The sequence below is a fragment of the Carassius auratus genome, unplaced genomic scaffold, assembly GCF_003368295.1.
Source record: "Carassius auratus strain Wakin unplaced genomic scaffold, ASM336829v1 scaf_tig00025999, whole genome shotgun sequence".
NCBI classification, from domain to species: Eukaryota; Metazoa; Chordata; class Actinopteri; order Cypriniformes; family Cyprinidae; genus Carassius; species Carassius auratus.
The window spans coordinates 38618-51986 of NW_020525475.1; the positions used below are offsets into that span (position 1 = coordinate 38618).

General features: G+C 37.4%; 2 protein-coding genes and 1 pseudogene across 6 annotated transcripts in view; 1 reads left to right on the forward strand and 2 right to left on the reverse strand.

Annotated features, from left to right (window-relative positions):
- Nucleotides 1–131: 131 nt before the first annotated feature.
- Nucleotides 132–4209, reverse strand: LOC113078560 (isoamyl acetate-hydrolyzing esterase 1 homolog; annotated as a pseudogene).
- Nucleotides 3179–7527, forward strand: LOC113078562 (integrin beta-1-binding protein 1-like). 2 transcript variants are annotated; one of them, XM_026250862.1, is made up of 7 exons: nt 3179–3300; nt 4160–4289; nt 4370–4448; nt 4520–4650; nt 5942–6034; nt 6191–6340; nt 6896–7527. In XM_026250862.1, exons 2-7 carry the CDS (start codon nt 4218–4220, stop codon nt 6965–6967), a joined length of 597 nt encoding a protein of 198 aa, XP_026106647.1. In that variant the 5' UTR covers nt 3179–3300; nt 4160–4217; the 3' UTR covers nt 6968–7527. The 2 variants fall into 2 exon arrangements, with proteins under 2 accessions (XP_026106647.1, XP_026106648.1); XM_026250863.1 differs by lacking the exon at nt 3179–3300 and adding an exon at nt 3494–3664.
- Nucleotides 7528–7664: 137 nt separating this feature from the next.
- The window catches only part of LOC113078561 (arf-GAP with SH3 domain, ANK repeat and PH domain-containing protein 2-like), a 70987-nt gene continuing 65282 nt past the window's right edge, over nt 7665–13369 (reverse strand). For 2 of the 4 annotated variants that reach the window (XM_026250861.1, XM_026250858.1), the window contains 5 exons: nt 12228–12348; nt 11798–11883; nt 11623–11702; nt 11379–11492; nt 7665–10005 (listed from right to left, as the gene is read on the reverse strand). In XM_026250861.1, coding sequence (XP_026106646.1) covers nt 9931–10005; nt 11379–11492; nt 11623–11702; nt 11798–11883; nt 12228–12348 — 476 coding nt within the window. In that variant the 3' untranslated portion in view covers nt 7665–9930. Of the gene's footprint in view, nt 10006–11378; nt 11496–11622; nt 11703–11797; nt 11884–12227; nt 12349–13369 lie in introns of all 4 variants that reach the window. The other 2 variants (XM_026250860.1, XM_026250857.1) reach the window with 1 other exon arrangement.

Below are 13369 nucleotides of genomic sequence, written 5' to 3' on the forward strand. Positions count from 1 at the left end.
TTAATATTGCAAGAAAATACAATAATGAAAGCGTTTACTGTCTCGCGCTTGTATGCATGCAGCCCAATAAATCAATTGGTATAAATTGACTAAAACAATTAATAGTACAGAAATCTGAATACTTTTGGCAGAACATATGACATTATCTGTGATTTAATTTGAGTAACTCAGAATAACCCATTTTCAGATACGACTGGTTTCAGTTTAAGGAACAGTTGTGACTGCTGGATTGTCCTTACACAATTTATGATTGTTTAGTGTATCTAAAAATGTCCACATATAAACCACAGGAACTGAATGGTGTTTTTTACCTTCTGTGCATCATTTGACCTGTGTTTTAATCACAGTAGGCAGCTCTCAGGGCATTTTGGGTCCACATCTCCCCAGTAAGGCTCCAGACTCTCCAGCATTCTGAACACAGGCCTGCGCATACTGACCAGCCAAAGAGTTCAACCGATTCAAAGCTGAACCTGATAAAAAAAAAAAAATCTAAAATGTGTGTGTGTGTGTGCGAGAGGCTTTGTGACTAAATACTAGAGTTCTGCTTGTTGCACACTGTATATTGCAAATTATTATGAATATATATACAGTACAGTATATATATGTTTTTTTTTATATAGTATGGGAAAAAGGAAAGATCATGCAATATGCATGCAACAGACTCCATGCCAAGTTGCATGTTTAATTAAAGCTGCAGTAGGTAACTTTTGTAAAAATATATTTTTTTACATATTTAATAAACCTGTCATTATGTCCTGACAGTAGAATATGAGACAGATAATCTGTGAAAAAAATCAAACTCCTCTGGCTCCTCCCAGTGGTCCTATTGCCATTTGCAGAAACTCCATCGCTCCTGGTAAAAAACAACCAGTCAGAGCTGCGGTCCGTAACTTTGTTTGTGTTCAAAATTTAGAAAAATGTATATAATAAGCGAGTACACCATGAATCCATTTTCCAAACCGTGTTTTTAGCTTGTCCTGAATCACTAGGCTGCACCTATAATAAGTGTTTATATTCAGATTATTTTAAATTGCTTCGGGGGTACCGCGGCGGAGTAACTCAGTACCTTTAATCCAAGATTTAAGTAAAAATGTATTAACATCCGATCTCTCACTCTCTCTCTCAACAAGGAAATACCAATGAAAATAGAGTAAAGTATTCAACAACGCAAGGCTTTCAAATGAAGAATCCACCATGATTACCATGTATTTCTTTAGACTGTCTAGAGTCCAATTATTGTTTTGTATATAATTGAGTTGAAATGCAAAATAAACTGTTTTAATGATTTCAACTAAATACGCCAATCATACGATGGAAATACAGAACCCTGCATACTATTTTCTCAATTCTCAAACTTTTTACCAGTACACTGTGAAGCATGCAGTACAGCATTACTGAATACAGCCTAAATTCAGGAGGTGTCACCTTTTAGCAAGCACTCTTTCTCCCAGGCGGTTTCTTTAAGTGGTGGTGGTGTGATAAAGATGATCTTCTCTTTGGACACTCCTATAGTCACCAGATATTTGAGAACATCTTTTAAATTCTCAGTGAACTCCTGAAGAGGCACGTGCTGCAAAGGGTTCTTCTCTGCAAAGAAACGTTTCTAAGTGTCTCATATTATCACCGCCGCTGGTGTTCAGAGCTTGAAATGACACGTGAAATACTGTCACCTTCAAATGCACAATCATTAGCGCCGAAGAAGACGGTCACAGCAGCAATAGGAGCATCAGAAATGGGCACGGTGCGAGGAAGCACAATCTTAGCCCACCTCGTGTTATAACCGGACAAGCCTCGGTTTACTACGTCGCATTTTCTAATGAATGAAAGGAATGAAAAAAAAACATCCGCTGCAGTGGTATGAAGGCAAAAATACATACGTGCTGTCATAACTGTACCTGGCGACTTTATGAGAGATCTCGGAACCCCATCCGTTCGCTTGAAACGTAAACTGAAACAAAAACAAAGCATGTCAGGGTAAAGAACAAACCTCAAACTGTGTTCCCAAAATGTTACCTGTGTTATTGAGTCGCCGAAGAGAATGATTTGGGGCCATATAACTCTTTAGTGTCGACATAGTAACAGCGGCACCTGACGACTTCAAATCCACACTTAAATTAGGAAGCCGCAAACTGGATTAGTGGTGATTCGTTCGTGAATGATTCGGAGTTTGAATCTTTGATTCGTCGAATCTTCGAATCCTCTCTCGTTTACTGAACGGTGTAGCGCGTGTCAGATCCACGTGCTAGCTTTAGAACGTTACCACTTACTATCAAACAAATAAACAGACTTTATAGAGTGTATATAACTTACTAAAGTGTCATTGCATTTATTCTAAACATAACCACATACTATCTAATAAATAAACAAACCACAGGGAGTGCATAAAGCTTACTAAGGTGTATTTTCTTCTATTCTAACTATGTAACAAATAAACAAGAATACAGTTTGTGTTATTCGGTCCATTCTAAACATGGCCATTTACAAACACACAAACAAGTAAATTAATAACCGTATATAGGAGTGGTTTTCAACTGAGCTCGGGGCCCACTACGAGACCTCAGCAACCTTCCAAGAAGGCCTCAAGAGGACTTAAATAAAATAAAATAAAACAAAACAAGCATTAAAATAAACCAGAAAAACTTAAAATCAAGATAATTTTCATTTTACCCCTCAAAAAAACCTGGGTATAAAAGGATGCATCATTTTAACACTGTGATTTTTAGACCTGGAAATGTCATGTAAATGAATAAAGTCTTAAAATGTCTCAAATATATATATATATAGAGAGAGAGAGAGAGTGAGAGAATGAATATACATTTTTTCTAGTTATGCTATTGCCAATAACACCTTAATAAATGTTAAATTATTTAATTGCGAGTGGATCTGTTTAAAATGGATTCATAGCACTGGTCTGTATAATGACTTTTATAGATCAATGATACATAGCCTCTTGCTAATGAATGAATGAATTAATTAAATAATTAATATATTTAAAGTATATAGAGCAGTTAGTAAGCTGATATCAGTTATATCATAGCCACTTACTATTTAAAAATATTAGGTAATGTAGTATATACTGTGCAGTACTTAGTAGTTCTAGTAAGTTGGCACTCCAATCTAAACACAGCCATTTATTATCGCGCGTCCCCTTTAAGAAGTGCTGGGTGGAGCCGTACAGGAAGTGAAGTGTCAACGCAAGTCTCGCCAAAACAGAGGGGGCTGCCGACCGCTGCTTTGATGAACCTACATATTAGTTATTATTACGGCTGTACACTACTGCATAGTGAGCTCAAAACAGAGGTATGGCCAGTGTGCTTGTTTACCAAGTTCAAATTCTCCATATTTAATTATAGAGATGCCATTAAACGACCAGACGAGAGCCCTTTGCGCTCGCATTAGTCAGGATAGACGTGGGCTGCTGCTGACTGTTTATCCTAGCAACAGCTTTCCGTTACTTTCCGCGGCGTTTTATTAGCAGCGCCGTCGCGGTGAGCTCGTGCCGTGAAGAAATGACATGAAGCGCGAGCTGAGCGACTCCTAGAAAGTTACTCAAAGTTTGGCACCATTGTTTTATAGGGGCGTGGGCTCGTGGAGTGCCCTGCACCCCGAGAACATGTCTATGCTGGATTTCTCATAACGTAATGTGTCTGAGCAGAAATACTGCGTAAGGAAACTTGTTAATTGACAGCTCTCACAGCATAGTGTTTTTTTTTTTTTTGGTTAATAGTCAGTGTTGAGTTTACAAATGTAACTGTTTTTAATTGTTTAATTGAATTAAATGATGCATAACGATATGATGTAATGATATCTAATGTGAAATCTAAGTTTTCTAATATAAGTGAGGAGTTATCTCTTAATTCCCATTTTTATTTCTGTGTTTTTATATTCGTTTCTAATTTGCTCTGTTTATAAAATATGTCATCGATTAGCATATTGTACTCTCTGTACACCGTTAAGCATAAATTCTTAAAAAAAAAAAAAAAAAAAAATGTGTATCTGACATACAAATGGAAATCTACCAAAAAATAAAAATAAATAATAATTGGTTAAACATTGATTGGATCATGAAATAATCATGTAATTAAATATTTGTTCTCTAAATATTGGAATCTTTACAGGAAACCATGGGTGTGGTTTTGATGCTGTTATTTCTCCTCAGACTCTGCTTCCATCTTCTGGGAAGCTGGAGACCCGCAGCGCTGGCGTCATGGTGAAGGATGTTTCGAAAGGTGAAGAAGCGCCACAGCAGCAGCAGCTCCCAGAGCAGTGAGATCAGCACTAAAAGCAAGGTAAAGGGATTCAGCCATTCTGTCTGCTGAGCTCTGGTTTCCACGAAGGACACGATAAACTCTAATCTCCCTTTATCCAGTCGGTAGATTCCAGTTTGGGGGGCCTGTCTAGGTCCAGCACAGTCGCCAGTCTTGATACGGACTCCACCAAGAGCTCAAGTTAGTCCTCACTGAAACATCTAGAAACTCATGTGTGTACATATGTGACCCTGACCTTGTTGAATCCTCAGGTAACGCCGTGTCTGACACCTGTGCTGAGTTCAGAGTCAAGTATGTGGGAGCCATCGAGAAGCTACAGTTTGAGATGAGCAAAACCCTTCAGGAGCCTCTAGACCTGATCAACTACATCGATGCAGCTCAGGTAAGGATCTACAAAAGGGGAAGATTCGATGTCACCCTCTTAAAAAGAGTAGTTCACCCAAACATTTAACTTTGCTGAAAATGTACTCAGCCTTAGGCCATCCGAGATGAAGAGGAGTTTGTTTCTTCATCAAAACAGATGAAGGTGAATGGTGAATGGTGAAATTTAACGTTACATCAATTTCTTGCTAATGGTTCCTTTGCAGTGAATGGGTGCCGTCAGAATGAGAGTCCAAACATCACAAGTCCATCAGTTAATGTCTCATCAAGTGAAAACACGCTTGTTTGTAATAAATTCAAAGTGCGGAATCCATAATCCATAAAACATCACCGTTTATAAGGAAACAGTGGTTCTAAACATATATTGGTGGATTTTGTGTGAGAGGACAGCAGAAGCTGACTTTTTCACTGGAGGAAGCATTATTATGGATTATTGACTGGAATTTTGGCAAACAGTTTAAGGTTAAAATGATTTAATAATGGATTTTGGTATATATATTTTGGTAAAAAACGTTATCTTATTTTCCTGGCTTGACGGCACCCATTCACTGCAGAGGATCCATTGGTGAGAAAGTGATGTGTAAATTTCGAATCTTCATCTTTGATAGTCTGAGAATGAGTACATTTTCAGCAAATCATATTTGGGTGAACATGTTTTTTGTTTTGTTACGTGACCACTTTGGTAGAAGCTCGTAATTCTTAAAATTTTCAGATGATGTTGAAGTACAGTATGTGACCCTGGACCACAAAACCACTCTTAAGACACTGGGGTATATTTTTAGCCAATAGGCAAAAAAAAAAAAAAAAAAAAAAAACATTGTATGGGTCAAAATTATCGATTTTTCTTTTATGCCCAAAATCATTAGGATATTAAGTAAGGATTATGTTCCATAAAGATATTTTGTAAACTTCCTGCCGTAAATACAGTGTATTTCAAAACATTTTTGATTCGTAATATGCATTGCTAAGAATTAATTTGGACAAATTCAAAGGTGATTTAGATTTTTTGCACTCTCAGATTTCCAGATTTTCAAATCGGCCAAATATTGTCTGATCCTAACATCAATGGAAAGCTTATTTATTCATCTTTTCAGATATTGTATAAATCTCAATAATAAAAAAAAAAAAGTTGACACTTAAAGCCTGGTTCTGTTGTCCAGGTCCACATATATTTGAGAAAACACTTTATCATATTTTCCTGGCCTATAAAATCAAATAGTTATAATAAATCATGCATCAAGACTGAAGCTGTTTTAAAAACCTTCATTATGTTTCATATATTCAATTTAAAGCAAGATGGAAAACTGCCGTTTGTGCCTAGAGATGAGGAGATGATTCTGGGAGTGTCCAAGCATGGAGTTAAAGTGGCCTCACTGGACCAGTGTGTGAGTGCATTCACCTGACCCAATGTCATTGTTTAATACTCACTCTTTTTTTTATACACCAACTATAGGAGCATATAAAAAGAAACATTTAGATTCATGACCACAATGGAACCGAACATTACCTCTATCATCTAGCATTATTCCCTGTTTTCTCAGGATGTGCTTCACCGTCACCCGCTCTACCTGATTGTACGAATGCTTTGCTATGATGATGGTCTGGGTGCTGGAAAAAACCTGCTCGCCCTGAAGACCACAGATGCAGAGCAGCAGGAGTGCAGCATCTGGGTGTATCAGTGCAGCAGTGCGGTAAGACCTCGAGACAGGAAGTGTTTCTGAAGTATGAGTCAGGCCCAAATCTGGACAGTGTAGCAGAGAACTGTGTTTCACTAGTTGTGTGTTAGCCCTGAAATGAGTGAAAAGATGAATAGATTTTCTTTTAAACTGGAGGAACCATCATTTAGACCAAAAGGCTATTGTAACAAATGTTATTTAAAACGATTAGGGCAAAAAAATAAAGCATGTCAAAAATAATTGCACTTTTAATTTTTTTAATCAAATCATCACAAAGGTTTCTGATATTGTCATATATATATATATAAATTTATAAATAATGCCAATGCATTGAGCATATTGTGTTTATTACTTGTAATACATTTATTTTCACTGAGTGATGATGAATAGTTGAATCAGACATTTACATAAATTAACTGAAACTATTTTACACATGTATTACATGTGCTGTATGTATTTTCTATTGATATTTATACTACTGTATAAACATACCATATATTGTAGAGTACACTACTGTTCAAATGTTTTTATTTTCTGCTCACTAAGGCAGCATTATTTGGTGCTCTACAGGAACAAGCCCAGGCCATCTGTAAAGTACTGTCCACCTCCTTCGACTGTGCCCTGGCCTCAGAGAAGTCCTGAGGTCTGTTTGGGAGTGTTCCGGTTCCTCCACCCTCCCTCCCTCACTCACTCAGCAGCAGGAGGAGGAGGATTGAAGTCTGTTTGTGGAAGGTGCCCTTTTGAAACGCTTCTGACAGAAATGCTGGAATTCGTCTCACTTTGATTCATGTCAGTACAGCTGATCCGTCTTTGTTCAGCATGAAAGGGCAGCCATCTCAACCACATGTTTACATCATATACATTAGTCCCAGCATCCTCTTCTCTTTAACAGCCCCACCACAACCCAAAAACCAAGTTTGGGCTGTGTCTATTTTTGTAACCTAATTTAATCTTATTTAATGTAAATATACAATAACCTCAGAGCACATTTCCCACTATGGGCCAGTGAATCTGGGATTTGTCGGGCTCTAATGGGATTTGTGTAAACCGTGGTACATTAATGTCGGTGTAAACACAAAGATGCTGTAAAACCCAAACCCTCTGCGTCTTTTATATGTACATGCCCCTTTTTTGTCATCCTCCTGATCCAGGTGGGATCAGATCATTTAATATGGTACAATAAATGCGAATGTAATACAGTTTCATCTTGTTTTTCCTCCTCATTTCCACTAGATGGCAGACCTTTAATAGCAACAACAACATCCCACAGCCCTCTTAATTGAGGAACATAAAGCATGTGAAAATTTACTTACCCACCCAAATAATGCAACACATGAACAATAATTTGCAGTTTTTTAATTCCAGTTTTTCCACTTATTTGTCCATATATATTAGCATCAATGACGTTTATGGTAAACGGGTGAATAGAGGTCGTTTCATCTTGGTTCAGAGTGTACTGTAACAGTTTTATCTAACAGTACATCAAAACATCAGTCGTTAACAGTTTAGCTCTCTGTTTGCAATTAAATATGCACAAAGCAAAGTCTACATTTATCTACAATCACAGCCAGCCAGGTGCTGACCATAAACCATATACAATGAGCTGAACACAGGATAATAATTACATCCCTCGGGCGAGTTACAGGTCACTCTGGTCCGAGCTCAATCAAGACTAACGTGACTGTAATTAAAAGTTACATAACAGACTCTATTAAGTTGCTCTGCAACCACATCAAACACTCATGACATAAAACACTCTGCTGTGCTACTCCTGCACACAATTACAGATGGATGAGCATTTCAAAGCTTTAGAAAGGATTTAAAGAAGTGTTGTGAGGGGAAATGACACGAGGGATTTTAATTTCCCCTGGAATACAATCAGAGAGATGCGGAGTTATTACTGGTGCAGGGAACACCCATCTGGCCAACCGAAGCAGGGAGACTCTGGGAACATCCTGGGAGGTGAAAACGATCTCAAACTGACAGCTTGAAATCTGTTAAAAATGACTAGGTTTTGGAGATCTCGAGGTAAAAACACTATTCAGTACAGTCCTGTTTTGCACACTGAAGAAAGAGAAGAGCAGCTTAAAAGAATAGTTCACCCAGAACTGAAAATGCTGTCGTCATGATATTTCAAACCTTTTTAGCTTCCACAGAACCAGCCAGATCCGGTGTGTGTGTGTGTGTATGTATACATATATATATAAAATAGTATATATAGATACATATATTATATATTTATTACACATTTCTCAAATGAGTTATTTTTGGCTTCAGAATAGAAGACAATAGGCTCTAATGTTGCCTGGTTCCTATGCTCTTCAAAATATATTTTGTGTTCCATAAAAGAAATGAGTCATACAGGTTTGGAACGATACGAATGTGATAAAATTGTGATTTTTTTTTAAGGGTAGAAGTATCATAATGGGGTGAACAGTCCATTTAAATATTGTTTTGTGTTTGACACAAAGTTACAATAGAACTTCATTAGACTTGGAATATAGAAAACTAATAGTATTGAGCACTCTGGACTACTCTACTTCTTTTGCACTGTTTGAAAGAACATGAGGGTAAATAAATGACCACATTTTCAATTTTTGGGCTATCACTTTAAGAATGAATGAATGAGTCATTTGATAAGTGACAGTGTTCCACAGATGTCTCAAGGCAAGTGGCCTGCACACTGAAGGAAGGTCTGCAAAAGATCATTCTGATCAATAAGAGCGCCTAAATCAAGAACACAGAAGGACAGCTTCAGATTATAAATATCTATACAGAAATAAACCTCTTTGATGCTCCATTGCTCTCTCTGGAGGCCACTGAATGTTCATGCAGACCGTCACGCTGCTTAAAACTCCCAGCAGGTACAGGGCCAAGATTACTTTAATTCAGTCTCCACATCCCCTGTCCCTCAGCCCGCACTAAAGCACTCTTGTGTCTGTCCGTTTCTCTCTCTCTCTCCTCCACTCAGTGCACTTCAGATATTTCCCGTGTGTGAGCAGGGAAGGTCTATTGATACACTCAGCACTGGGGCAGGTAGTGTGAAACGGGGACATCGGAGGCAGACGGCTCTTGTAGCATATTCCTGGTGTAGCACCATTGACAAAACTGTCTTTTCCAACTCAAAAGTCAATGATTCTCCAATTATCTTTCTGCCTTTTTTTTTTTTTTTTTGCCAATCACGGAATGTGGGCAAACAAGACTATATTCACAGATCTGTGTACTTCAAAAACAACTTTACGGTATAGAGCAGTCTATCTAAAAGGAATAATGATGTCGGAATAAAACCTTCATTTTGGTGACATTCATCTCATTAGAATTGCGCTCATGGTAAATTAGGTTAAAAGTGCGACTAGATTAGATGTATGAAACTCATTCGGAATCCTATCTGGTTCACAAAACAAAAATTAAAAACAAAAAGCCCAGAAAGCTGTTATATTCCAGAGACAGAGTCTCTCAAGCCAGGCTAGAGCCAGGGATTTTGGAAGCTCAGAAGAAGCCTTACGATAAAGGGGACAGTGATGAAGATGATGATGGTCAGTGAGACCACACAGAAGCAGAGAAGTGCCTTCATCGTCCAACTCCGTGTCTATAATCTGTGAACCTCAGTCCATGATGAACTGCACGAATGTGACCGGAAATGCTCCTCTTCTCATTGGCTCTCCCTCTATGTGGCCCAGCTACAAAACAATCAAAGGGAAAGTCTGTCACATATAGGGCTGGGTGACATTTCTGATTTTATTGATTATTTTGAATTTAATGTTTCTCCGCAATTTAATAAATTTTTTTACTTATTGAGGAATTACGATTTTAAATAGAAATATTAGACACTTTGATACTATGCCAATGTTCCAATACGAGATGAACCGCTCACGTGTGACACATCGGCTTTACTGACGAGATGCGCATTAATTATCGGCCGATATTTATTGTGCACCCCTAGTTGACAAAGATGCAATGTGAGCAGTGGAATTGGAAAAAATCCAGGAAGATGGGTGTTTAACTTTTATCTTGAGCGCCACCTTCTTTAGAATGCAGAAAACAGACGCAAGCGCAACAGTCAAATAGAAAAAACTCGAAAAGTAGCGCAATCTAATAAAAACCTGTAAAGAACTACCGTATTTTCCGGACTATAAGTCACACTTTTTTTCATAGTTTGGCTGGTCTGCGACTTTATCAAAATTAATTTGACATGAACCAAGAGAAATTAACCAAGATAAATTAACCAATAGAAAACATTACCGTCTCTAGCCGCGAGAGGGCGCTCTGTGCTGCTCAGTGCTCCTGTAGACTACACTGAAGACATAGAGCGCCCTCTCGCGGCTGTAGACGGTAATGTTTTCTCTTGGTTCTAAATAAATGCGACTTATATATGTTTTTTTCCTCATCATGACGTTTTTTTGGACTGATGCGACTTATACTCAGGTGCGACTTATAGTCCGAAAAATACGGTAATAGTGTATTTCTGAAATTACGTGTTGGCATCATAGTGACATCAGGCTGAAAGCTGCTGTTCATTGTTTTTACAGAACATTTATAGGCTCCTTAATAACAGTCTACTGGTATCATAACTTCAGTCATTTTGAGTTTGAATTACCTTGACTTTTGAGATAAAAAAAAAAAAAAAAGTACTTCCCTTCTATTATTTATGAACATATAATATGTATAAGACAAGTTTGTAGAAGATGTAGTTCATGCATCTTTTTTGCAAAGACATTTTAAATCCCTTTCTAAACTATTAACTTTGGATTTTCTGTCTGCTGTTTGCGAGATCTAAAAAAAACGTACACTATTTTTAGGCTCACCACATTCATCCTAAGACCAGACCGAGAAAGAAATCCAGGACAAGAACCTCAGCACAGCATCAAAAACACAAGCAGCTAGTCTGTATTCAGCCAGAGACACTGAACCAGACCGCAGTCCTCAGTGAGTTTACTTATTAACAGCCAGCCAGTCACAGGAAGGGAAATATGGTCAACTTACTTTTCCTCTCTGGATCCCCCACTCTTCATTTTTGAAGGTGAGGTGTGTGTCATTTACACAGGATACTCACCCACCACTCGTGGTCCTCCTCACCGTCCACGACGATCACCTCTCCCTCAGAGAACGTCAGCTCGTCTGGGTTATCAGCCACACAGTTATACATGGCCTTCACACGCTTCGGCCTCTGCTTACCACACACACATCCAGTGGAAACACAAGAACATGTCACTTAGCATCTCATACACTCAAAATATGCTGCTTTCGATCTGACTGGATTCACATATTTGGAACGTCGTTCTTGTGGTTGAACATACCAGGTAAGTTTTCCTGGGCATGTGTGTAGCGGGCAGAGTTTGACCAGTGGTGTTTTGGGGGCCTCCAGGAACTTCTTTAGCTGTTGCACAAAAACAGGAAATGACATCACAATTAGCTTTGCATTTTCACTATAACTATTGCTGCAAGCCTTTTATTAATACAACATCAACTTACAGTCAGCATGGTTTCTCTGAGATCTGCCTGGTCTCTCGATGGATCCGGAGCGCATCAGTGTGCTTTTACTGAAGCTTTTGTCCGTGCTGCAAACAACAACAACAACAACAGATGTGAATGTGTGTACAGTTTCTGTAGTACTAAAGGCTATGATATTTCCACTCAGATCATGCTGGTAACACCATTAGTAATCTGAGTGCCCTACTTGTCTGGTCCTCTGGCACCGTGTGCGTGAATGAGGACTTGAATAGGAATTTTATTTCCCTAAAGGCGTTTTCCACCTCTGTGTTCAGATAAGGGCACACTCACCTTTTACTGGAATCAGACTCACCAAACACTCTACGGAAAGTTCTATGCATGGACTAGAGGATACCTTGTGAATATGCACACACGTGTATGTATATGGTCAAGGGTTGTTTAGTATTCTGACCTTGTAGCCCGGCTGATGCTCTGCCCAGGAGGCCCCTGTCCGGGTTTGGGCTGTGTAGTCATGGCCTCCATCATACTGCCAGTTTTAGCCACAGGAGGAAGAGCTCCGCTGGGAACAAGAACTGCACACAAGTCATCAAATAGCTGCCTTTATGTTACAGATCCTCACAACTACTACAACAAACTTTTCACAGATGTTTCAATATTTTTTGTGCTTTATTATTGTTAACAGGGTCCCCACACCTGAATTTCTCTGACACTCCAGTTTTTCTTGATTTGTGTATAGAGACTTTTTAAAATATTTTTAATTAATTACAAATAACATGTAAAAATAATATATTATAGTTAATAACACACACACACACACACACACACACACACACACACACACATATATATATATAGCTGATTAATATTGTGGAGTTAAACAAAACTGTATTTTGCTATTTAATATATTTATATTACTATATTATAGGGTACTAATGGTCACAGTAAATGACAGCCACATTTTGTTTTGTGTTTAAATATGTATTTTCATTATCCTTAATAAATATTCAGCCATTGTTTTGTTCTGCCCGAGGTGTTTTAGTTGAGAACATGTATGTTTTATTTTGGTGCTTGTTTGCAAACAAGAAAACCCAATAAATCAAAAACTGTAATAATACAAATAATTGATCATAATTAGATTATTATTCATTTTAATGTGTTATGAAATTCCATTACTTTTTATATGGAAACTATAATTCCTGTATTTATTGATATTTTAAGTTCCACCCATTTTGGCCGATTTAGACAAAACATGGTTGGTACTGTACATATAAAACATTTAAAAAAAAAAAAAGAAAACTGATACTGAAACTAATGATATCGTTGGCTTTAATAATTTTTATATGGGTTATTTATAGATTAATAAATATCATAGTATTGAGCATGACTTAACTTTATGTAAAAAAATACTAATAAACATTTTAAATATACTTGTAGGCTTATATATATATATATATATATATATATATATATATATATATATATATATATATATATATATATATATATATATATAAGCTTACAAGTATATTTAAAATGTTTATTAGTATTATTATTATTATTTTTTTTTTTTTTAAAACTGTTTCAGCATCTCAT

Excerpts from the sequence above, each read along its gene's own strand:
- LOC113078562 (XM_026250862.1), top strand. The coding sequence starts at position 4,218 with ATGTTTCGAAAGGTGAAGAAGCGCCACAGCAGCAGCAGCTCCCAGAGC. Across the intron at positions 4,290-4,369 it reads AGATCAGCACTAAAAGCAAG|TCGGTAGATTCCAGTTTGGG; the intron begins GTAAAGGGATTC and ends CCCTTTATCCAG. Across the intron at positions 4,651-5,941 it reads ACTACATCGATGCAGCTCAG|CAAGATGGAAAACTGCCGTT; the intron begins GTAAGGATCTAC and ends TTCAATTTAAAG.